The 26,084-nt window shown below is 38.6% G+C and overlaps 1 protein-coding gene across 1 annotated transcript; it reads right to left on the bottom strand.

The window, feature by feature from the left end:
* Window positions 1–1,868: 1,868 nt before the first annotated feature.
* LOC5573174 (cell division cycle protein 123 homolog) lies at window positions 1,869–10,528 on the bottom strand. Its single transcript, XM_001660740.2, has 2 exons — window positions 9,737–10,528; window positions 1,869–2,293 (listed from the first exon to the last, which is right to left on the bottom strand). Exons 1-2 carry the CDS (start codon window positions 10,416–10,418, stop codon window positions 1,908–1,910), a joined length of 1,068 nt encoding a protein of 355 aa, XP_001660790.2. The 5' UTR covers window positions 10,419–10,528; the 3' UTR covers window positions 1,869–1,907.
* Window positions 10,529–26,084: the final 15,556 nt, after the last annotated feature.

Genomic DNA, 26,084 nt, shown 5'->3' with positions numbered 1-26,084 from the left:
CAGTTTCTTTCAGGACATGGTTGCTATAGACAGTACCTGCATAGGTTCGGGCACTCAGAATCTCCTGCGTGCCCTAATTGTGCTGGTGTGGAAGAAACAGCGGAGCATGTCGTGTTCAATTGCTCCCGTTCCATCGTTGTGAGTGGTCGCATGCTCGCTACACACGTCCTTCGACAATATTATAGAGAGAATGTGTTCGGATTCCGAGTGCTGGTATGCAGTAACTACGACTGTATCTGTTTGCAGGTTGCCCTCCTTGTAAAATCAAATAAATATATGGTTACAGGTAGATATAGAGCAAAGTCTGGTGGTGTTGTGTTGGTGTAGTGAAAAGCTTTGATTCATCGAAGTAACCAAGTCATGCAACTGGTTACTTCGATAAATGCAGATGGAACGGCCTAAATTTATTCTAGCATTCATTACAGCCTTATTTCCCATGCATCAAGATAGGCCAAGAAATTACTTTTCAACAGCGATTCAGGCTTTACAATCAAAGCAAACCACAGCTACACTTCACAGCTGATCAAATGGCACCTCGAACGAAACGATCCATTACCCATCGTCCGGTGGACAAAATATCTCAGCTGTTATGCGGCCATGGCCGAGAGTACGAACCGTACGGTTCTTCGTATCTTTGCTCATTCCAACCAGCCGATGTCGAAACCTATGTGGCCGGTCCCAATCGTCCGGTTATCGATGGGTACTACACCCAGGTGAAGCATGTCATCGAACCTGATGAGCCCTCTGGAATCCCCAAAAACCATAGTCAGCTCAGGATTGGGGAACAGCGATATCTAGGAACAGTAAAGAATTTGCACGATATGAAGAGACGAACGCATGGAATCGTAACCACTTCTGATACGGATATTCGAAGGATTATGTTTCCTGGAAACGATGAAGATGATGTTGAAAAGATTTCGTCAGACGAAGATATTGCACATTTGAAGCTTCGTATTCATGGAGCAAAATCTAACAGCGATCCAACAGGGGATCGTACCAAGAAAGCTCTGAAATATGAAAGCTGTAGTGGTGATAATGGCGCGTCAAATAATGCCACTGTAATACGACCAAAAAAGATCGATCATGAGCATTCGACAAAAGCGGAAAAGAACTCGTTTAAAAGAAAGTCAAATGTCATCGTCAATCTAGATTTCAACGATAAGTTCCTGTCTCTTCAGGAAGCCATTCAATATTTGAACAAGATTAGATCAACGTTGATCAAAAAAGATAAATCGGTAATTGATACGTGCAGGAAAACTTCTTCATCCATAACCAACGCTAGAGATGGAATCGAAATGTTGGTGTCAAAATCGCCCATAGTTATCGATTATTCGAAACTGGAACCTGTAATCGAGTCGTTGAAACTGAAAACCCTCAATCAGAATAATGTCCAAAAACTTTGGGATTTGTTCGATCATCACTTACCTCTGTCTGGATTCAAATTTGGACGTTTGGTTCAAAATTTCCAGGATGAATTATCCTCGAATGATGTGCCTGCATCAAAACCCATCCAAGACAAACAGAAGCAAGATCGCATTGAGCGACGCCTGAAAGCTAGGAAATTCAAAGACTACGACACGGCCGGGGATCTTATATCGCCGAAACCGGGCACTCCGTTTGGACTTGGCCATGTGGATTACTTTCTACCGAGAGTCAGCGAAGACATCAAAACCATCTTTCGCAATTTTGATCTGGATGAATGCACCTTCGGAGATGCTTGGAAAGAAGCTAGGAAACTGGAAACCTGCGGAATGAACAAGGTGTCGGCGGAGAATTTCAAAAAAGTTCTCAACCAGAAAGGTGTGAAATTGTTGCGTAGCTGAAAATTGGAAGTGATATATTAAATTCTCGGAAATATAGCTTTCAAATCGTGTTTTGCATGTTCTTATTTATTAAACTTTCCAAATTCACTGTTGCTGATTATTTTCGTCGCTGTCGTCCTCCTTGGACTGCACTTGCCACTCTTCCATCAATCGGTTGATGAGATTACTGCTGTCGCTTTCGCCATTAGCCCCAGATGAGGACGAGGTGGATGGCCTGTCCGTTGTGACCTGAAACATGTCGATTACGTCCTGCGGGAAGCCATAGTTGTTTCTCCTGTTGGGTTGAATGCCACAGTCTTCCGGAAGGTATCGGAACTCGGGATCGTCCTCCTCTTCGATGGTAGCCGTTGCCGCTTCCGTATCGAGCTGATCGTAGTCAAAGGCTAGACTATCAGAATGGCCCTTTCCGTAGAGGAAAAAGTCTAACACAACGACCTGATCCTTTGTCGGACGGTACACGTCGAAGACATCTGGAAACAGTAAGACGAAATGAAATAAGTACCTGGGCTCGAATCCCAGCCGAGCACATCATAATTTCACACATAATTTATCCATCTTGTAATGAGTTAATTAATTTAAAGATATTGAGTTAAGTTGGAAATTGCTGCATATTAAACACCTTTTGTATTAATGTGCCAAGCCGTTTCCGGAAAATTGGTAACGGCGCCATGATCATAAAAGTTTGGGAACCTTTTTCTTTCATCCAGAGCTGCTTCCATTGATTTCCCTAAGATTTTCGTTTAGGACCTCTTCGAGATGCTATCACGAGAAACGACTCCAGTGATTCCTTATAGGATTGTCTCTAAATTCTTTGTTATATGTGGTTCTTTAAGAACTCCTGGACTCTTGAGCAAATGTTAGAAAATATTCTAAATAAATTGATGAGCATTGAAAAAAAAATCAAATCCTGTCTAGACCACACCGGTTCAAATAATTCAACCTGGAATATTTCAAAGATAGCCCCAGAAATCCTCCATGAACTTTTTCAGGAATTCATCCAAAAATTCTTTCACAAATATCCCAAGAAAATCCAAGAGTTCATCCAGTGACTCTTCAATCGATTTCGCTAGGAGTTCGTCCAAGATAGGTACCAGTTTAAGACATTTTCAAGAACTTAAAAAATAACTTCTCTACTAAGATGTCTCCACTAATTTCTGAAGATTTCCTCCAGAATTGTGGTTTAGTTTTTTTTTTCAAAGTTACAACCAAGTGTTTACCAAGTTACTTCAGAGAATTCCTCCTATGATTTCTTCAGAAAGTCCAGTAGAAATTCTTTGAGCAATACCCCAATTAAGTTCTCAAAGAATTTACCCAGGAATAGATGAATTGCTAAGATAATGAATGAATTACCAATAGAATACCTGGAAAAAATCTTGCAGGATTTTCTGATGCCTCCTTTTGAAACATTGAACAAATTCTCAGAAAAAAACTTGTATAGAAATGGTCGGAATAATTGCTGTAGTATTTGTTAATGTGTAACCATAAGGGTAGTACTGAGACTTTTAATCTGCCCTAAGCACCTGCCTAACATTTGCTTTTATAAGTTTCTATTACATTCATCACACAGACGTTCCTGAGCAATGTTGCTCAAATGGCCACTGTGTGCACAGTGTAGCAGCAATCAACCCTTGCCGTAGTTTTGCAGTCTACTATTCCAGAGTAGTATAAAACTATGATAAGACTTGAAATGCTACTAAAGTGGTTGAAGTGAAGAACGAAATAGTTTTATTGAAAGGTTCTCAGTCGCCATTTCATTTCATCAGTCACTGTCACATAATTACCACACTTTTGCCGTCGTCACTTTTGTTTTTAACACTATCGCCAATATCACCGTTTATTACTCATTAACTTTCACAATACAGTTCCACCAAACACCCATTCTTAAGTTGCATTATAAAACGATTGATCACACGTTAGCTTCGAAACCTAACCACAATTACTGATTAGTACAAAGGATGCTACAGCTCGTGTAAACGAACTGAAACATCAACAACCAGCACTGAGCCCTGGCGGTCCCTCCGTTCGAAGAGGACCTGACAATATGCCGAAACATATGAACAGATCCTCCGCCTGAATGCAGCCGTTTCATGATTTGTGAAGGTGATATGGTCGGTGTTCAGACAGACTGAACCAAGTGTTTTTCAATGGTTTCAGGAAAACGGACCCCAAGCATTCGAAATATCAAAATATTTGCATTATTTGCTGTGAAAATGGAACTTATCCATTTGATGATACAACCGTATAAAAATAGCATCAGAGCACCTGCTGGTGGTGACCAATCGATTAAGTTTTCAGCTCAAACGGATGTTCGGTTCTCCAGATTTTTTTTACTTATTCGTTTATTTGGTAGGCTCAAGCGCCGACAGGCATAACGGAGGCATGATTTGGTTTGCAAAATCTGTTTGCTTCTTAAACATCTATGTTAGTTTTGGGGAACCGTAAAACTCGCGGTTTGGTCGAGGTTAGGGAATACAATTATCTTTTAGGAAAGGATGGGATTTGAGTGTTTGATTGATCACAGATAGCAGCAAAGTGGCGGTATGATGCTGTTCGTCAATCATGGGGCGGACTCAAACGACCTGTAACGATACAACAAAATGGTTTCAAGGGGAACGAGGCGGACAAGCGGAACGACGCGGCGGATTTATCGCGATAGACCTTAGTACACTCGTCGTCCCACCACAGAGTGGGTGGTCGGCTTCGTACTGCAGATCCTGGAAAAGGGCGACGCTGGACTTGAAGAGCACTCTCAATAATTAACCCGGAGAGAAATTGACATTCTTCCATCGGAGGAAGGACATCCACTAACTGTTCGCCATCGGAGACCACCTCTATGTATTTCTCCCAGTCAATGTGCTTGGTGAGATCATACGGGCGGTTTATCTGACGAATTGGATTCGAATTATTGGTAACTGAAATTCTGATAGGCAAGTGATCACTACCATGGGGATCTTGAATTACTTTCCACGTGCAATCCAATGATAGTGAACTCGAACAGATTGGGAGGTCTAATATGCTTGGAGGATCTGGAGGTTTTATTCGTGTTGCTTCCCCCGAGTTCAAAATTGTCAAGTTGAAGTAGTCGCACAGGTCATATATCAAGGAAGCGCGGTTGTCGTCCCTCGGTGATCCCCAGGCTGTACCGTGAGAATTGAAATCCCCTAGGATCAACCATGGTGCAGGCATAGCGCAGCATATGGCCGAAAGATCTCTGCGAGATACTCTGACATTAGGTGGTATGTACACGCTGCAAAGACTATGTGGCTATGCTGCAACTTTTACCTCGTATAGTAACATGACAAGCAACTGCTTCAGTGCCTACCATCGGGGGGAAATCAATTCTATAAAAGGAGTGGAGTTTATTGATCCCCAAAAGCACTCCTCCATACCCATCCCCTTGATCCAGACGAATAGTATTAAAATCGTGGAAAGGGACATCTTTATCGGAAGTTAGCCATGTTTCACAAAGGGCAAATACGTCACAGCGCATACTGTGAACTAAAAATTTGAACTCGTCTATATTTTTTAAAATGCTTCTACAATTCCACTGTAGCACTTCGATCATATCCCCGACCTCGTTGGTTAAATTAGCCATCGAAAGATATGAACGAGTCAAGAATTGGCCAATTTGAAGCCAGTTGCTTCAGAAGAGGTTTCACCAAAGGAAGAATTATATTGATAAGGTTCCTTTTTTTTTTTTTTTTTTTTTAAGGCACTCCGTGCTCGTGGCCACTACTGTGCCGGAATCATTTGATCTGTAGCTTCTTTACCGATACAGATCTATTTTTATCTTATCTATATTTACATCTGCTTTTCACTCTCTCCTACTCTTTTACTCTCACACTGAGCAGGTAGGAGAGAGCTCTGCTGTTAGTGAGGCTAGCTGCCTGCGAAGAGGGTCAGTTTGTCTCAGTCACCATCTGATACTGACGGAGGATGGATGTGCTCCCCAAAGCACGATCCTCCGTGAGGCGTCTTCTGGTGGCTGGACGGTTTTTTTTTGTGGAGGGCCTGGGAATTGAACCCATGACCTTCCGCATATGAAGCGGAAGCGTAACCTCAAGGATACAGACCCCCCTAAATGATAAGGTTCCTTATTGCGGGCGAGACTTCTATCATTTGGAAGATGATATCCACTAACCCAGAAAGAGTCATTTTTCCGGAAGCGTTGACCTGTTCTTGTCGACTTCCCTGGTGACAAGATTGTTGGTTTTCTGAGCAAAAAATAGGGGCATCCGGGGTTTTGGATGTTCCTGGAAGTGACGGAAAGTCTCCAACTGAGCATTTAAAACCCGGAGGTGCTGCGTTAGTAGGGTTTCTGTCCCTTCTTGATTTTACCAGAGATGGTTGGAGAACCTGTCCAACAGCAACGTTTTGAGGATCATGCTGGCGTTGTTTGAGCCGCTTTGCAATGACTCGCTTCCTCTTGGTTCCTGTGTTAATGACAGTGTACTCTTCTCCATCCTCAGTGCCAAAGCCCAGGTCTTCAATAGGCAGGGAAGTGAAGAGGTTATTGCTGTTACTCGATTGGGCTGGTGGATCAGTGGTCGGAGCGATCTTTTTCAGAATTTCTGCGTAGGATCGCTTCGACCGTTGTTGCAAGGATCGAATTGTGTGTTTCTCCCGCTCTATAAACTTCGGGCAAACGACTAGTTCATGTGGAGCTTGTCCACAGCAGGTACATTTTGGTTCGCTTGGACAAGGGCCCTCCACATGCTGTTCTCCGCACTTGCTGCAACGAGGTTAGTTACAGCAGTACGTTGCGGTGTGCCCTAATTGTTGGCATTTTTCGCAGTGCATGACCGTCGGTTTATAGAGACGGACAGGTAAACGAACAAGCCCAATCACGAGGACGTCCGGGAGGGCTGACCCAGAAAAAGTCACTCGAAACGAATTTGAAGGTTTTTTTGTGCCATCAGATGACACGTGGTTCATTTGTTTGACATCAATTATCTGTACTGAAGGAACGGCGCGATTTTTAAATCCTCCGGTACCAGATCTGATGTCCTCACATGTCAAAAACGGTTCGGTAACTACTCCTGAGCAATCGATCTCTTGACTAGGCAAGTAGACATGGTACTCCCTCAGAAAAAGCTCGTAGGCAGCAATCCGGTTTGCTTGTTCGCGGTCACTGACGGTGACCCGTAATTTATTACGGTTGGGCGAAGACACCTCGACAATGTCTCGAAACGACTTTGCCAGATCCTTCTGAATTTGAAGCTTGTTTAACGGTTTGCCTTAGATTATCCGCCCGGATCTTTTAAGGCGGGGGTCGCAGTGGAAGAAGCGCTAGGAGGACCATTTGTCTGAGAATGAGGAAAACTTATTGCTTGGGGAACCACAGAATGCATTTTCAGACCAGTATTGTTCATCCCAGAGGTGGAGGGAAGCACTGCATTATCCTCGACGGACGTTTCCATCGATTCTTGGAGCTTATTCAATTGTTCAAATGAGGGAGATTCTATTGATTCAACATCATCATCAGAGATATCGAACCTTTTCGGCCCCCGCCGTCATCGATTACGTCCATTGAGATGGCTTAGCACCACCCTAGTGGACAGCCGAAACCAAAAACAATAGTAAAACTTTTCAACAACTAACCTAATACTTACAAAAAAAAAATGAAGAAAGATACTAGTAGTAATGGTAATGATAACTGGGGAATCAATCCAAATATTAATAATAATAATAATAATAATAATAAAACTTTTTAAACTTACTAACGTGGGCCGTGAGCCGTAAGTTGGCAACCACTGATATTTACCCGAAAACAACTATCACGTGAGACGGTGGATGGGGAAAACAATAAGACGAAAAGCAATAATGAGTGAAACTACTTATCTACACTGAGGCAAAAAAACTTAATAATTTCTTAAGGAATAATTATGATTTGGCGCCACAACGATTATTGTTGAAATGTTTAAGTTTTACTTATGATTTGGGTGAAGAATTTAAGTAATAAATTTCATAAGTCAATCAATGAAATTCGGTAATAAACACAATGATAATAATTTAGTTCGAATTTTCAATCGATAATATTATTCGCCTTAAATTTCAGGCATGCTCAAAAATTGACATGTTTTGATAACATGTAATCTGTTTTCGATTAACTTGTAGCCAACATCGAAAGCGGAGTAGTTCTTCTAGCGATTGCTATGACAAATATTTCAAGTAATTGTTGTTAAAGAATTCAAAGCTCTCACTTATGAAACTTATGATCCCATTTTCGAAATGTTTAAGCGTGCAATGAAACCATAATTTGGCTGGTTCATAAGTCTTGATTTATGGAAAACCTAAGTATTTTTGCCTCAGTGTATCCGTACGGGGTGTAGGTACAGTTAACTCTCCCTTACTCGATATTCCGTATGTCGATATCGAGTTAGAGAACCATAGTAAAAGTTGGTTTTCATGGCTAACTCGATGGTCCCTTGGAACGCAGTTGCACTGCTTTTGTGTTCTGTAACTCGATACCTCCCTAACTCGATGGTCCCTTCAATATCGAGTAAGGGAGAGATGACTGTAGTTTTTTTTTTGTTGCTGCGTCAATTTCCAATACAGCAGCCGTACTCGTCTATATCGCCGTCGTCGTTGTTGTTGTTGGTGACCAGATGATGACGATGATGGACTTCGATGATCGTCTTTGGTTAAAGGTGAACGATGCTGCAATGGCATCGCCAATGCCAGCTCGCTTCCCGTCGTCGGCAAGAATCACCTTGCGACAAATACTTCGCACAAGCAGGATGGCAAAGATATAAAATAAAAACCTCAGCGTGAGGAAAAAAACAAAAACTCCACTTGTTGGAAGATTATCGCGCGATGCGAACCGGACTCGTCTGACTCGTCCGAAAGCTCGACAGGGAATGTTCTCCAGATTTGTGCTCTAGAAAATTTGAGGTTTGGCTTCGATTCATCGTCACCTTAACGGAGTCCTTAACGTATCTTTAGAATGCCAAAATACCATCTAGACCACTCTGTCTGAACACCGACCATATGTTTCACAGATCAAACCTTGTGATCTTGGCCAGGGAGTATTTGCTAATGTGAAACCTCAAATAATATTTAGAACAATCCATGGAGTTTTCACTTGGAAAATTACTCGAGAATTGTTTGTTAGAACTACAGTAGTAATAAATAAATAAATAATAAACTGAATGATCGAATTGCTTAGAGAGTTCTTAATAGAATTTTAGTAATAATCCATGTAAGAGTGTTTGGAGGAATTCCTAAGATAACCTGTGAATGAATTCATGAAATAATTCATTTGAAAATGACAGGAGAAATACCTGATAAATCGACGTAGAAACTTTGGCATAAACACTTGAGTATTATCTTGGGAGAACTCTTGTAATAATCTTTGGAATATCTATAAGAGTAACTACTAGATGAATAGGTTTAAATGCCCAACTTGTGACGTAGCTGGGGGCGGAACATTCCAAAAACACACCAATGCAAACAAAATTTAAGCAGTTCATCTAAATATTACATATTTCACGTGAAAAGAAGTGCATTTGCTCGGAAAATATTGTATTTAGTTCAATTTTGAAGACCTTTCCCCCAACTAAGTCACAAGTTATGTCTATGTCTGGTTAGATAATCATAAATTACTGCAAAAAGAATGAGAATAGTGACTTTAGCGACTATTTTGGTGAAAAAAGATACTTTCGAGACTCATTCCATTCAATAGATACTTTTTAGAGACTTGCATTAAAAAAGAGACCTGCTGCCAGCCCAGCTGAGGGTTCTCTGGAGTCTCTATGCACCAGGAAAAAGTGACTATGGAGACTAAAAATGATTTTGTTTAAAAAGATCCTTTGAAGACCATCATTAACAATAAATACTTTTTACCGACTTCTATTAAACTAGACATCTAAAGAAAGATGACCTGTTGAGCAAATGCTAAAATAATTACTCACAATCTTTCAACGGAAAGCTCTCCTTGATCTTCTCCTTGTACAGAGAAACGATATCACTGACGATGTCGCTTCGTTCCGTCGCAATGTGCTCATGGTACGACGGCCAATGCCTCGGTGAAATGGCGACTAGCGATTTGTTCTTCACGAAGCACCGGAACTCCGATCCCGGATGAATATCGCGCCATTTCTTCAGAATGATGTGATATCCACTGGTATTGGCGGGCGACCTTTCACCAAAATCTTCCTTGCAAAAGCTGGACGCCTTCAGCAGCTGGTACACGTCCGTGATGTCTTTCACGCAAAGCGACTGTCCCAGCGTGATCCACTGGGCATCCTTGGGACAGTGCCAGTCACTTTTTACGAATGCCGATCCTCCCAGCTTTTCGATGGCATCGGCTAACTTCTTACTGAATTCTGGAAACTCTGGCAGATCTTCATCTTCGGCTTCATCATCATCGCTGAATTGGTCATCGTACGAATTGAAATGCTTGGTTTTGGTATCTTCGGACGAATGCAGCTGGGAACACTCTTTGGGCAGGATCACTAAGTCCTGCCGAAGGTACGCGAGGACATCGTCCGGAATCGGTATAACGTATGATTTTATCGTATTTTTCTTTAACTGCTCGTACCAGTTCACGAACATGCACTCAGCTTTCTCTAGTTCTATGTTTCTGAGCAACATTTTTGAATTTGACTGAACACACGCGAATTTAATTGTGGGAAATTCAAAAAGACTGATGAAACCCCTTCTCCAGATTACCAAAATCCGACACGCACTACGATTGTTTATGTTTGCAGCACAGCCGTTTTTTTGTCGCAAACTGTCAGTGGAATGCGACTGAAGCGACTTGCACGCGCAAAAAATTTGTTTACGCTTCGCTGGTCACCTCATGCGAAATCGCGATGGTCGACATACGATTTCTCGCACAATTTATGATAACGACCGAAAAGTCTTTGGTATATAAATATTGTCGGCGTGGTAAAAAGTTAGAATCGGTTTTGTGGTAGCTAGAGTTGATTGATTGATTTTATATGAGCGTGCATGTGTGATTTGAGCGTGCATGCTTTATATGAGTATTAATGCTTAGTCATGTATGTTTCATTTAAGCGTGTTAGAATTGACAGCTAGAAAAGCTCGAAAAAGCGCGCACAAGACTGAGCATGCGTGTCTCCCCGGATAAAAACGTATCATTCAGTGAATGGAATAAACCATTAATGTACAATATAACGTATTAGATACAATACAGCGTATTGTAATTGAATGTCGAAGCAATATTATTCTTGTTTGGATATATAATTCAAAAACAATATAATATATTGTAACAGAACATTGTATTGTTTTTAATTGGTTTTATACCTTACAATTTTGGTCAAATTCCTATTTTCGCGTAAAACAACTGTTGCTTTTTTCTATGTAGCTTTGCTGAAAGAAATAAACAAAACAAGTTCAGAAAGCAAGAAATGTTGGGTGAAAAATATTCAAAAAGTAAAAATCAGTAGTTTTTTAGAAGTCACTTGACATTAGCTGTAACGACGAATGCAACCATGATACAGTTCGTTGAATTGTTTTTGTATTGTACAACAATACACGAATTGCTAATCAAGACAATACATGAACATTATATCGTATTGTATTTTCAAAATGTTTGTATGAGAAAACATCTATATTTGTATTGTTACGATACTTAACCACCCATACATTATATTGCAAAAATCTCATATACCGTACAGTGAACTGTTCAAAACAATATATTGTACTGTAATTGTATTGTCATTTTACATATACTGTATTGTATTTCCAATATATTGAATGGTACTGTTACAATACGTTATATTGTTTTTGTATTGTTTTTTTTATTCGGGTCGTGATCGAGACCTCAGTTTAGTGAATGATTTTGTGGCGAGCGGTTGTGCTGGCTTGTACCTAGCACATCCGTGTTCGGCCGATGGCGGAATCGGCCGAAAGTGGAGTGGAAGTTCGGATTCGGATACTACAATGGCGCAGACGGTAGCAGCTTTGTGATTGTTTGACTGCTGGATTCTGGAATAGCGTAAGGAAACATCCCCAGTAGGCTCCCTGTCAGACGGGCAGATGAGTAGGCTGACGGATGTTTACAATAGAATACGAATATTAAAGAAAGCGTCCCCAGTAGGCTCTTTGCCAAAAGGGCGGTGGAGTAGGCTGGCGGATGAAATTAAATGATCTTCCCGATGATTAAGGAAAAAAAAAGGCATTCCAAGTAGGCTTCCTGATGATAAGGCAGAGAAGTAGGCTTGCGGATGAATTGAATATAAATCCCGAAAGAAATCGTTCCCCAGTAGGCTCTCTGTCGAAAGTCAGTGGAGTAGGCTGGAGAATTAAGAAGCAAAAATTCTAATAAATAAGTGGAAGAAAATATTTCCCAAGTAGGCTTCCTGACATGAGGTCAGGAAAGTAGGCTTGTGGATTAATGGAAAAGAAATTTCGGACGATTCGGTGGTAGAAAGAAATCGTTCCCCAGTAGGCTCTCTGTCGAAAGAACAGTGGAGTAGACAGGAGAATTCAGAAGCAAAAATTTTCGATAAAAGAATGGAAGAAAATATCTCCCAAGTAGGCTTTCTGACATGTGGTCAGGCAAGTAGGCTTGTGGATGAATGGAAAAGAAATTTCGGATGATGATGATGATGATGATGATGATGATGATGATGATGATGATGATGATGATGATGATGATGATGATGATGATGATGATGATGATGATGATGATGATGATGATGATGATGATGATGATGATGATGATGATGATGATGATGATGATGATGATGATGATGATGATGATGATGATGATGATGATGATGATGATGATGATGATGATGATGATGATGATGATGATGATGATGATGATGATGATGATGATGATGATGATGATGATGATGATGATGATGATGATGATGATGATGATGATGATGATGATGATGATGATGATGATGATGATGATGATGATGATGATGATGATGATGATGATGATGATGATGATGATGATGATGATGATGATGATGATGATGATGATGATGATGATGATGATGATGATGATGATGATGATGATGATGATGATGATGATGATGATGATGATGATGATGATGATGATGATGATGATGATGATGATGATGATGATGATGATGATGATGATGATGATGATGATGATGATGATGATGATGATGATGATGATGATGATGATGATGATGATGATGATGATGATGATGATGATGATGATGATGATGATGATGATGATGATGATGATGATGATGATGATGATGATGATGATGATGATGATGATGATGATGATGATGATGATGATGATGATGATGATGATGATGATGATGATGATGATGATGATGATGATGATGATGATGATGATGATGATGATGATGATGATGATGATGATGATGATGATGATGATGATGATGATGATGATGATGATGATGATGATGATGATGATGATGATGATGATGATGATGATGATGATGATGATGATGATGATGATGATGATGATGATGATGATATGATGATGATGATGATGATGATGATGATGATGATGATGATGATGATGATGATGATGATGATGATGATGATGATGATGATGATGATGATGATGATGATGATGATGATGATGATGATGATGATGATGATGATGATGATGATGATGATGATGATGATGATGATGATGATGATGATGATGATGATGATGATGATGATGATGATGATGATGATGATGATGATGATGATGATGATGATGATGATGATGATGATGATGATGATGATGATGATGATGATGATGATGATGATGATGATGATGATGATGATGATGATGATGATGATGATGAGATGATGATGATGATGATGATGATGATGATGATGATGATGATGATGATGATGATGATGATGATGATGATGATGATGATGATTTTTTTCGAGATTGTAGAAGGTTTATAGAGTAGAGAAGAAGGCGAATGTGGTAACTAGAGTTGATTGATTGATTTTATATGAGCGTGCATGTGTGATTTGAGCGTGCATGCTTTATATGAGTATTAATGCTTAGTCATGTATGTTTCATTTAAGCGTGTTAGAATTGACAGCTAGAAAAGCTCGAAAAAGCGCGCACAAGACTGAGCATGCGTGTCTCGTGATCGAGACCTCAGTTTAGTGAAAGATTTTGTGGCGAGCGGTTGTGCTGGCTTGTACCTAGCACATCCGTGTTCGGCCGATGGCGGAATCGGCCGAAAGTGGAGTGGAAGTTCGGATTCGGATACTACAGGTTTCTCGACAAAATTGATTTTTTTCTCAGAATAGTGGTTTCTGCGCTCGTGTGTAAATATACGGTACATGTCACCAACACTACTTTAAAATTGCTGGTGGAAAATATAAACAAAGATCAGCTGTACCAGCAAAATCAAATGGCAGTATTTTCAACCAGCAAATTTGCGCATGTGTTCGTGACACCGCTCGGCGAGAACTCAATTTATGCGAGATATCAAGCGTGTGCTAGAATAAAGGCGTAAGTCGCATGATCGATTTCTCTTCCGTGAAAAAAGGTGACAAGAAGCGGGTTTGTTAGCATTTTTTCACTTCAGGACGCTAGGCAGCGATGCAATTTTGCGTCCTGAGGTGAAAAAATGACGACTGCTTCGCTTGAAAAATGGGTTGACTAACGTGCGAAGTTCGATTTTTGACGAACTTTGCCGCGTCGCAACACGCTGCGCTATAGTGCACTAAACCAAGTAATCATGTCCGATTTATCTGAAAACACATATAGTTTTTTTACATAGAGCTTTACACATAACGCTCATCAACTTATCACATAAACTTGTGAGGTTTCGTTTTAATTAGATTCATCTGATAAAACACATACATTTCATGAAAATTGAGAATATGAACCATTGTATGTTGCCAATGAATGTTATGTTATATTCAGATGACAAATATCAACATTGTCAATGGTTTTTATATGATAGTATAATTAATTTGCGACGATTTTATTTCAGTTTTTTTTAATAAAATCAACAATATAATTATAATTGAAACCCCATTTATTTAACAATTCTGGCAACTTTTTTCAAATGGGCGAATCTAACAAAAGTAAACAAATCGAGCTTAAAGCTTTACTAGCATCAGTTCGCTACATAGTTTCATAAAAAGCTGAAAAATCGTAAATTTACTTGATTTTTCATTAAATAAAACACAAAAACAAATAGTCGTAATTGAAATTTGGTTTGCTATTTCTTACAGTGCTATTGCGCCCATTTTCCCGCACACCCAATATATGGTGACAAAAGGGCTAATCTAACATCTCATTTCAATTTCGAGCGTTTCATAAAATTGCCCCAATTTTGCGTTTAAATTTACTCATAATTGATGTCAGTAGTTTGTTAATGATAGTTAATGTGCATACCACTATTAGCATTGCTTAAAAGACCCCAAAACACATGCTAACTTAGGGAACAGACGGAGAGAAGGCTACCGTCATACGATAGTCTACATGTTTACCACCTACACATTTTTGCAGCTTCTTTATGCTAATACAAGTCAAGTAGAGGGAGGGCTGCTTGAATACACCTGGTGTTTGCATTGCACTTGTTATAAGGAGGTTAAAAGTTCGTCATCATCGAAGTCATCAAATCGATGCAATGATAACCCGTACTCTTTTACCAGTATCAGATTTTCAGCTGCACACATTTTAAACAATCAAATAGTAACATATTTACTTACCGCACTCTGCTAATCGCTGATGAATCGAAACATAATGGTTAATTATTAAACCAAAACACCAAAAGAACAACGTTCGGCCAGAATCCAATCACCCTAGCTGGAAAGATTAGTGTCGTCGACAATATAAACAGGTTTGATGCTTTACAGTGACGATTTTCTTACCTGTAGCAGGGTCAGATCTTCTGAAGCAGCAAGAGACGTGATAATATCAGTGAACAGCATTATTTTTGATTGTTAAATCACTGATAACACCGAAAATACTAATGCGTGCAGAAGGGCGCAATTGAATCTACTAACAACAGAAAGTCAAAACAAACAGGCTCAATTGACAGCTGACATTCCAATTGGACTCGCCAGACGGGCGAAATTGGATTCGAGATTTGACAGAAGGCGAAATATTTCAAGGGCGCAATCACAAATCATGTTCATTAAAAGGCGCAATTTTATTTTCTTTAAATTAAATGTACAATATCAAAGTAAATTATTTGGGTATTGTTAAACTTATAGAACTACTGCTATTCAATATGGTGAATGATAATGCGGATCAAAAATGCACACCATAAGAAATAGAGAATTGATTTTCATTGGGTAAATTTCATTCTTCGATTACTCAATTCAACGTTGATGTCAATATCGCCCTTTTGAAGAAAGCACACAGAATTATCAATTACATTTCATAGCTAATCACTTTAATTGATATAATTATAACAAAGACAAATTAAAGACCTTGATGTCCCTTGCAGTTGCCCAAAATTTTATGGCTCATAAGGTAATCTAGAATGCCGTGAAAAGTGTACTGCGATCTGTCAAACTTGGGTACCTTTTGCGCTACCAAGGGACCGAATGCAGTACTAGAAGTGGTACCTAATCTGAGCTCGAGTGGGACGGACCTGATTATAACTTAAAAATCACATCCCATACTTCTGGCCGTGCTGAACTTTCTGTCCCTTTCGTTCTTCCCAGCTAATAATTTTAGCGCTATAAGCCAACAGTGATGCCACATACACAGATTTATCTGTAATTACACAGATTTTTTACTGTTCTTGCCTACAGATATCTGTGATCACAGATCACAGATTTTTGAGATAAAAAATATTTTTAAGATTTAAGAATATTTAGCGAATTAAGGACATGGTTGTGGGAGATTTAAATCAGAAATGCTATTACTCTGTTCAGTTTTTCTCAAAAACTCAAGTTTTAATAAGTTTTAGAAACAATAACGCATTTTTATTTTACATCTAGAACAATAAGTTCAAATTAACAATTGTTGACATGCAAAGAACAGCTGAAATACGTTTGCAAAGAGTCTTTTTTTAAATAAAAGCATTGAAAATTTGATTTTTTTACAACACAGATATTTACCAAGATTTTTGGAGGTTGACTTATAAGTCAAGACTTTATGTCATATACAATCCACAGTGTTCACTCAAGATAATGCCCTCATTTGATTCATGTGCCAACCCTTATGGATTTTTGCAATGTGGGTTTACAAATGGAAAGTATGTGCGACATCCATGGACTGTCGCCAATCATTATTTCCATTGAATGTATGATTACTTCTTATCTTATCCATAAACCAGACACATACTTTACATGGGCGCCTTCAATGGAGTATATTGATCGAACAAATCGTTTTAATGAACTTTTTGGATTTCCTTGTTTTCAAATCCAATAAAGAAAAGTTTATTTTGCAGATGGATATATACATTACTCAATATTTATTTGTGGTAGGATAAAACAATAAATCAGAGGAAGCAGTAGAAGTAAATGATCCAGAAATTACCATCTTTTTGGGCAATATTGGTATGCATTTCATCTATGTGGGCAGCGAGGTGGACGGTTCATCGATCGGTAATTATCCATGACTGTATCATCAATCTGATGAAATCCATTATCTCCATCTGTATAGAAGTAAATATAAGTCAAAACCATATTACAGTATTGATTTTGTTTTGCAATATTACCTTCAGATACAAAATAAAAATGCAGTTTACCAAGATCACTACCACGAAACTTTTAACGGATGCCATATTTGTTTGCACAATGTCCTTCAGAAGAATGTATAACTTGCACATAATTTGAAAATGTTTCAAATGACTTATATGTGCTGCAAATAGAAGGTATTTAATAGTATCATAGTGAGTATGTGGCACAAATAAAACTAATGATTTTGGAAATTTGAGCAATGTATGTGCAAATCCTCATGAATTCAAAGGAGCTCTTTTCTTGAGTGTTGGTAAATGAATGGTATGAAATATTATAATAAGCTTTATGTACTTGTTTTTTTTTTTTTTAATAGGGTAACGACTGTTTATTTCGTTCTTAATCGCTAACAGTTGGCGCCAGTGGCAAAAAGTACAGGCAACAACCTTTCGAACATTCAGTTTCTTTCACCGGCCGCCGAGCGACGACACTGTTGTTTGTATTCCTCCCACTGATCACGCTACGCTGGATTCTCAAATTTCTCAAACTTTCAACACAAGCGCCTGGAAGAATGGTAGTCGGAGAACTGTCAAAACGTATGGAAAATAATGAAAAACGTAAATTACTTGCAATTTGGAAACTGGATCAAAAAAGTAGTGATTAGAAATCAAGTGTAAAGTGAACACATAACTTTTTGCGTTTAGTTCATCTTCCGTAGAGCTTTCTTTGCTTCAGGATTTCGTTTTTACTACCACTGAAAAAGAGCCATCTATTGCCTTTTCAGTTTTGAATATCGCCCTATTATGACTCGTGGTTTACGTAGGCTGACCATACATACCGTATTTTACGGGACAGTACCGTTTTCATCCCCTCGACGGACTGTCCCGTCGTTTTATGGAAAATGCTCGAATTGTCCCGTATTTTAGGAAATGAAGAATTGGCACATAAACACCAGTAAAAAAATATAAAATAACAACATAACAAACAGGTTTTAGAAATATTTCAGAGTTTATTGTCTTACTCATTTATTTTCCAAGCAATTATTAGTTTCTCAAATAGAGTTAAACTTGATCCGTACATGCTTCTGCTTAACTTTTTGCGTTTCTTTACTCATATTTATGCCAAATTTTGGTGGATTTCCAAAATACGGATCTTCATAAGATAATTATTCATATAATACCTAAAATGAAGAAGAACAACTATTTCTGATACGCAATTGATTGGATTAACTGTTCAATAAGTGGATATTTCAATAAAGTAATGCAATATTAGAAAAATTTACGTTTGAATTTGAAAAATTGAAAAGTGTAACGATTTTTTCTTAGGAAATTCTTAAAAAAACGCTGCTTGTTGGAAATCAAAGAATGAGCTTCAAGATTCTTAAGTGATTTTTATTGAATCATACAGACATGTAGCTTGGAATTGCAAAATCTGGTTCTGCTACTTCTTTTCGAATGGCGGTTTCCCCAATATCGTTCTCCCAACGCCAGTTCTCAGAATGCTAGTTCCTCGAAAACCCCGTTTCCCCGAATTGTTCAGTTCTCCGAAAAGTTGTTACACTCATAATTGTCACAACCTTTTGCATTTCAAGGTGGTGAACAGTATGTATTTTTGTCAATATGTATTTAGTCGAGAATGATCAAATATCTCCTTCTCTGATACTTATCGGTCTTTCTAATTCAACACTATCTCACTACCCCAGCAGAAGCAAAGTTTTGACCATTGAATCGAGATATTGATTTGATTGACATAAGAGAAAAAAGATCTGAAGATAATATCAAAATTTTATTCCTGGAACTTCTGAGCCAGAGCTAAATTTGATGTTGGAAGATCTAAGGAATAGCTCACTGATATTGGTGAGATCTTATAAAAGCTAAATATGATATGCTAATAGTATTCCAGGAGTAAATTTTAGACATTATTTTCGGACCTTTTATCTCTTATATCTTTCAAGTTAATATCACTTTTGTATGTCCATATCAAAATTTGCTATTACTTAGCTTTTTTCGCCTGCTCGTGTAAAGACCATTATTGCACTATTTTGAGCATTGCTTTACAAGGGAACGGGTCATTCAGGGAAATGGCTTCGGAGAAACGGGCCATTCGGGGAACTGGAATTCGGGGAAAAGTAGCCCAGTCGCATAATCTATGTCTTTTGAAATTGTCCCGTTTTTGTTTATTATTTGTCCCGTTTTTATCTGGTTGGCTTATGGTCAGCCTAGGTTTGTTTTGGTTTTTTGTTTTTATTTTATTTTATTTTATTTTATTGATGTACAAGGGGGTCAGGGGCCAAGTCTCCAGCATAAGTTTGAAAACTTATACCGTCCATAATACACCGGGGGATTTGGAGTTTTGGAAGTAGGCAACGCAACATCTTTGACCAGAAGGTTCTTTAAGTTTTGCTTTTACTCTAGACTTCCCCTACACGTATGAATGATGCAAGGTCGAAAGAACATGAATCAGTCATACATATAACGGTAGTGAAGTGTTTTGCCTAAGGATATGTGAAAGGAGGGATTTTGTGTGGTGTTTTGTAATTCGCTCTGTGGAACAAATTTGTTATTAGTTAAATAATAAGTTCATTTGATTTACCTTTCAATTAGTATTCAATGATTACAGAAACTTTATACTTAACAAAGGCGTGGAGTGCAGCAAGCTTGGTGGGCGGATCAAGTGCGTATCGATTTGGCGAGCGTGTGACAGAACCGAGGATGGAGAGATGCGACCGCAAACCGACGTTTTCTCGGCCATTACGCTGCCATGATAAGAGATGCCTTTCCTCTTCGATGAATTATTCCTCGAAGCGGGTTAGATATGAAAACAAGGATAAAGAGAGAAGGAATGTTAGTGATTGTTACATGCTTTATGGCAGTATTGGCGTACATTGAAGTCATACAAAATTCGCTCTTTGGATTCCCACGATAACAATCCCTGAAACTAATGAATCCGAAAGAGCGAGAACCTTGATGTTTCAATGTATGACAATCCAGCTTAATTGCATGTGAGAAGTTCTTGGTGATATTCTCACAACGGCCATTCAGAATGGTTCGACGGATGTAGATAAAAGATCATTATGATAAGATTAACGCGACGACATGTTAGTAAGCTCAAAACGATTATTGTATTTGCAACTGTTAATTTAAATAGTTAAGCTAAGGGTCAGTTATTGTATATAACTTTATAAATAAGCAGAAGTAAAGCACGAACGCGAATCCATCCCATCTTCAAATGCACAACACTTCATTCTGGAACTTTAGAACGTCCATGTTGTAACTTGTTCACACAAGAAATCTGCCTCGACCGAGTTGACAGAACGCGCCTATACCCTTTTTCTGAACTAAAGGACAGAGAACTAATACCATGATACCTTAACTACAAATACAAAAGCTACTTCTATGTTATTTCCACTACTACGCTCACGGTAATTATGTTATGCTCGTTAGAATAAAAACGATAGAGGCAACTACTACATAACAGAAATACTACTCAAAGAACGCTAATGTCGCCAGTGTTGATGTGATAAATGCAAAGTAGTGCAAAAATGCTTAGAGAATTAAATAAGTTATAAATTACAGCATTTTGTTCAACAATATTATATTAAAGATATTTAAAAATGAAATATTTCAGTAACAACATTGCCATAAGTTTTCTAATTATTATACATATATCAGTAACACTACTAAACTATCTCTAATACCGCTACAACCTACCTTACGCAAGACCGTAAAATGCCGTAATTCAGAACATTTTGCATTATTTCTCAAAAATCGTAAATTATTGTTAATGATAATTTTAATTGGAATTATGATGCATTACCCGCATATACATTTCAAAATTTTTCTTAAATTTCGACAAATTTTGGACCAAATACGCTTACGGATTTAGGCGATGCGCTGAATTACGGCACCTTACGGTATTACTAAGGTAATAATTACTACATTGTTAGTAAACCTAACATAAATGCCTATTTTCAATGACCTTTGAGACGCAGAGACCACCCGCACCCACTCTTGCGCCTCGTGGTCTACTGAAAAAGATTTATGTATATTGAACTAATACTACTATTAAAAATAGTGCTACTGAAGAAGGTGATCGTTGGTTTCCCAGTCTTGTTAGTGATTTGAATGTTAGTAGAGACTGGTAGTAGGCCCTGCCGGTCCCTCCAGCATTACGCGTAGTTATCTGGTGTTAGATCATGCGACAGTAACTAAACTCATGCTGAAGGTGTGATAAATCAAGTGCAAAATATATTTAAGCATTGAAACACATGCCATTATTAGACTAGCTACCATTTTATAAGTTATAATTACGATAAATTTTCGCGATCAATATATTAGCATAAGAGTATTTTTTCACAATATCAACAATATGTAATCACTTGATTAATCACCGTCAATCCCATCACCTATGGACAGGGTTTTTTTTTTTGTTTTTGTATTAAAATTTGGGTAAGCGAATACTTTTTATATTTATTTATTTATTTATCTTTTTTTCGGAGTAGGGAAAAGCCCTTTGGAGTAAACTTCTTTCAAGTTTTCTCTCCAAAAGGCGTAAAAACCCCCTCATCTTTTCATTCATTATTACAATTATTGCACCTTCCAGTGAGCTCAAGCTCTTTTAAGGAAGTGTGCTTCATAAACTATCTACAACAATAATATTCAGACACTTTACATCAATACTACTATTGCTTAACATTTCGTTTCGAAGGCGTTGAGTGATGGTGGGAGGTTGGCGGCGGGTGGTTGATGGCGGGCGGTGGCTGGTGGGTGGAGGGCGGTGGCTGTGGATGGAAGCGGATCAAAAGAATATACGTAATGTATAAGTGAAATGTGGTTTGGGACATTAAAATAAGTATTTTGAAACATTTTGTTTCATCTCCATTGTTAACATCTTTTTGAAGATACTGATGTTGTTAACTGATTTGCATTCGGGACGAAGGTCATTATGCAGCTTGAATCCATAAAAAGTTAGCTTCTTACGGACCATTTCAGTATTTGGCCTGACAAGAGAAAAGTTTCCTGCTTGTCTTGATGCACGACTACGTTGAATCCTTCTTATGGCGATGTTGTGATGCAGTGAAGGGTCATGGGATATTCTGTGGACATGAGTGAGCGTTTGCAGATCGTACAGTGCTTTAATCGGTAAAATATTATCGCTTCGATTGGAATACAGCATGGCGGTAGAAAACCGGAAAGGTTTGTTTAAAGCAATCTTAAGGCATCGATTTTGTACCACTTGAAGCTCACGGAGAATCGATTTGCTAGCGGATCCCCAAAGTGCTACTAAGTAACTCAGTCTTGAGTGAACCAACGTATAATACAGCTGCATCAACCATTTACCAGGAATGAAGTTGGATACTCTCCGTAGGGCTCCGCATATAGAACTGAGTTTCTTTTTGAGGTTTCTGATGTGTCCAGACCAGCTCATTGTGGAGTCGATTGTAAGTCCCAAGAAAACATATTCATGCACTTCCTCAACATTGACGTTATGTACTGTGAGAGGTAAGCGAGGAGGAAATCTACGCCTTGGTGAGTGAATGAACATGCATTTCCTTTTCTTCAGGTTCAGAGACAGCTTATTAGCGCAGAAGTAATCATACAACAGATTGAGATCATGGTCCATTTGTTGTTGAATATTACGGTATTGAACATCTTTGTAGAAAAGTGAAGTGTCATCAGCAAATAAGCAGATTTCCCCTTTAAGATTCAGCTTGCAGATATCGTTGATGAACAATAAGAACAATAATGGGCCGAGATTACTGCCTTGGGGAACCCCTGAGCTAATGGTACGAATCTCACTGATAGTATTTCCGATTGATACGAACTGCTGCCGATTGGTGAGATAGCTTTCCAGAAGAGTTAAAGTTGTTCCTCTGATTCCAAATAATTCCAGTTTTTCCAAGAGCAGCTCGTGATTTATGGTGTCAAAAGCCTTTTTGAGGTCAATAAAGACTGCACCGACCATTCTTTTAGCATCCAGAGATTCATATATTCCCTCGACAAGATCACAAGTCGCGCTTAGAGTGCCAGTCCCTTTTCTGAAGCCATACTGATGCGAAAAGATCAGACCAAAATGAGATGCATAGTTCATAATCCTACAAGCAAGCATCTTCTCCAGTATTTACGGTTTACGGCTAACCAGCCGAGTGGAAGTTTAACAACTACCGAAAAGCTAAACATTACATATAATTTGCAATTGGATTAGATGGACAAATTGATGTGAAGATTGAACCTCAACAGCAGTTTTTTTTTGTTCAAAACTAAAAAAATCGATGAAAATGTGTTCATTGTGTTTCGGTTTGAGAATAGAATACAGTAACCACATTTTCATGTAGTTTCTTGAAAATGTTTGCTTTTGAAAATTCTCAGATTAATGACGGATCCTTTCCATATGAGCTGAAAACTTGACCGATAGTTCTCCAAATTGGGTCCTAAAATTTTTAATGAAATCTTGTTTTTATTTAATAACACGAAAAAGCATGTTACTCTAACTACTTTAGCAATTTTTTCCGCTCAAATAATGGCTATATCATATTGAAACTTTAATTTAAAAATTGGATCCATAAATGTACCTTGACACTTGAGATCATGTTTGACGTTCGCTTAGTCGACAAAAACACCACAGGGGTTTTAGTTCGACCACTGGGGTTGTTCCTACCTGACATTTCGTAAGGGACACGGAAGACAAAATACACCCAAAATTTGAGTTTAAGCCAAAATATGTGACAAAATCTAAAAAAATGGTTTTTTGGGCTTAAACCAACGGAAAACATTAGAAAATTGAGTAAACATGTGTTTTTGACCTAAACTTAAGCGTTTGGCACTAAAATTGGGACAGGGCTTTAGGACCCTATTTGTGCTCTTGAAAATTTGAGGTTTGCTTAGATTCATCTTTACCTTAACATGTCACAAGCGCCACATCTAAATCTTTACATTTTTGGCTCAAAGTTTGAGGTTTCTCTTTCCATGACGGGAACGAACCAGTATCGGGCTGAATTTCCCCATAATAAAGAGTCATGAATATGTAAACCTTGTAACCTATGATATCTCAAATCTCAAGATTCTGATGATTTGGAATGTTGGCGTTCAGTAGATCAATGGCTGACATGTGATGGATCTAAATTTGGAATTCCGCCACCAGGCAGCGCTAGTGTACATGAAACTTTTGATTTGCGGATATCTCGGGAGCCTAACTACAAAAAAAAATTGGTCAAGGGCTGTTTGAGCCATTTGATTCTAAATTTTACCACCAGGTGGCGCTAGTGAGCATGGAACTTTTGTTTTGCAGACATCTTGGCATTTGATGCAGAAAGATGGCGTTCCAACAAAGAAACAAGAATAGGCTAGGAGAAGTGGATGAACTTGTCATTCAAATACTTGTCAATTTCCATACAAAATCTACTTTTTCTCTGCTATAAATTAATTTTAGATAAACCACTTCCTTTTGCTTATTGTTTACAATTTTTTTTTTGATTCCGTTTAATTATTCTAATGACCGATGACTACTTTTTTTTATCAAACTTAGCGATAGCCCATCATGGGTACCTAGCTTTCTTCAAAAAACGAATTAAGCCCTTGACCCAGTAAACATACGACCGTATATAGGTAATATATTATAAGAGTACAATAGGGCGATATTCAAAACTCAAAAGGCAATAGATGGCTCTTTTACAATGGTAGTAAAATCGAGATCCTGAAGCAAAGAAAGCACCACGGAAGATGAACTAAACACAAAACGTTATGTATTCACTTTACACTTGATTTCTAATCACTACTTTTTTATTCAGTTTTCTAATTGCAAGCAATTTACGATTTTAATTATTTTCCATACGTTTTGACAGTTCTCCGACTACCATTCTTCCATGCGCTTGTGTTGAAAGTTTGAGAAATTTGAGAATCCAGCGTAGCGCGATCAGTGAGCGGAATACAAACATCAGTGTCGCCGCTCGGCGGCCGGTAAGAGAAACTGAATATTCGAAAGGTTGTTGTCTGTAATGTTTGCCGCTGGCGCCAACTGTTAGCGTTTGAGAACAAAATAAACAGTCGTTACCCTATTGACTGTTTAACGAGAAACTTGCGACGATCGACGCGCCACCATAATCCATGTAACGGAGGGTATTAGAATTAACTTGGAGGTGATGATTTCGCAATTTGGAGGTTAAAATCACCTCCAAACACTAGCGATTTTGCGGTGGGATGTTGACGTTTGATCACGAATTGTGGCGGCGATATACGAACATTTTGCGTGCAGCCTAATGGCGCATGTTTGTATATCGCCTCCACTTTTGTACTCTTATGCGCTATCGTATACGAGTTTGTGTTTACTGGGGAAAGCCTTATCTCAGGAGTTGTTTTTCGTTTCGCGAGTTTTGCTGGGCAGTGTTTCGGAGAGCCCAAGCAAGACGGTTTGTTTTTGGGACACCAGGAGATTGTTTTTCGTTTCGACGAGTGCTTCATGAAGCCCTAGCAGGACAGTTTTTACATTCAGAAATGGAATAGTGAAAAGTGAAAAATGAAAAAGTGATTTGTTTGATTTGTGTCCTCAGTACTGTTGGTTTTTGGCTGCCCTAAGTTCACCGAACCATCCGGAAGTGAAAGGCAGCACATAAATTTAGAGAATCAATCCGGTGAGTTTGTTCCAGTATGATACTTTTTCTTTTGTGAGCCTTCCGGATCGTTT

The sequence above is a fragment of the Aedes aegypti genome, chromosome 2 (genome assembly GCF_002204515.2).
Source record: "Aedes aegypti strain LVP_AGWG chromosome 2, AaegL5.0 Primary Assembly, whole genome shotgun sequence".
Lineage (NCBI taxonomy): Eukaryota > Metazoa > Arthropoda > Insecta > Diptera > Culicidae > Aedes > Aedes aegypti.
This window is presented reverse-complemented; position numbering and strand designations above follow the sequence as displayed.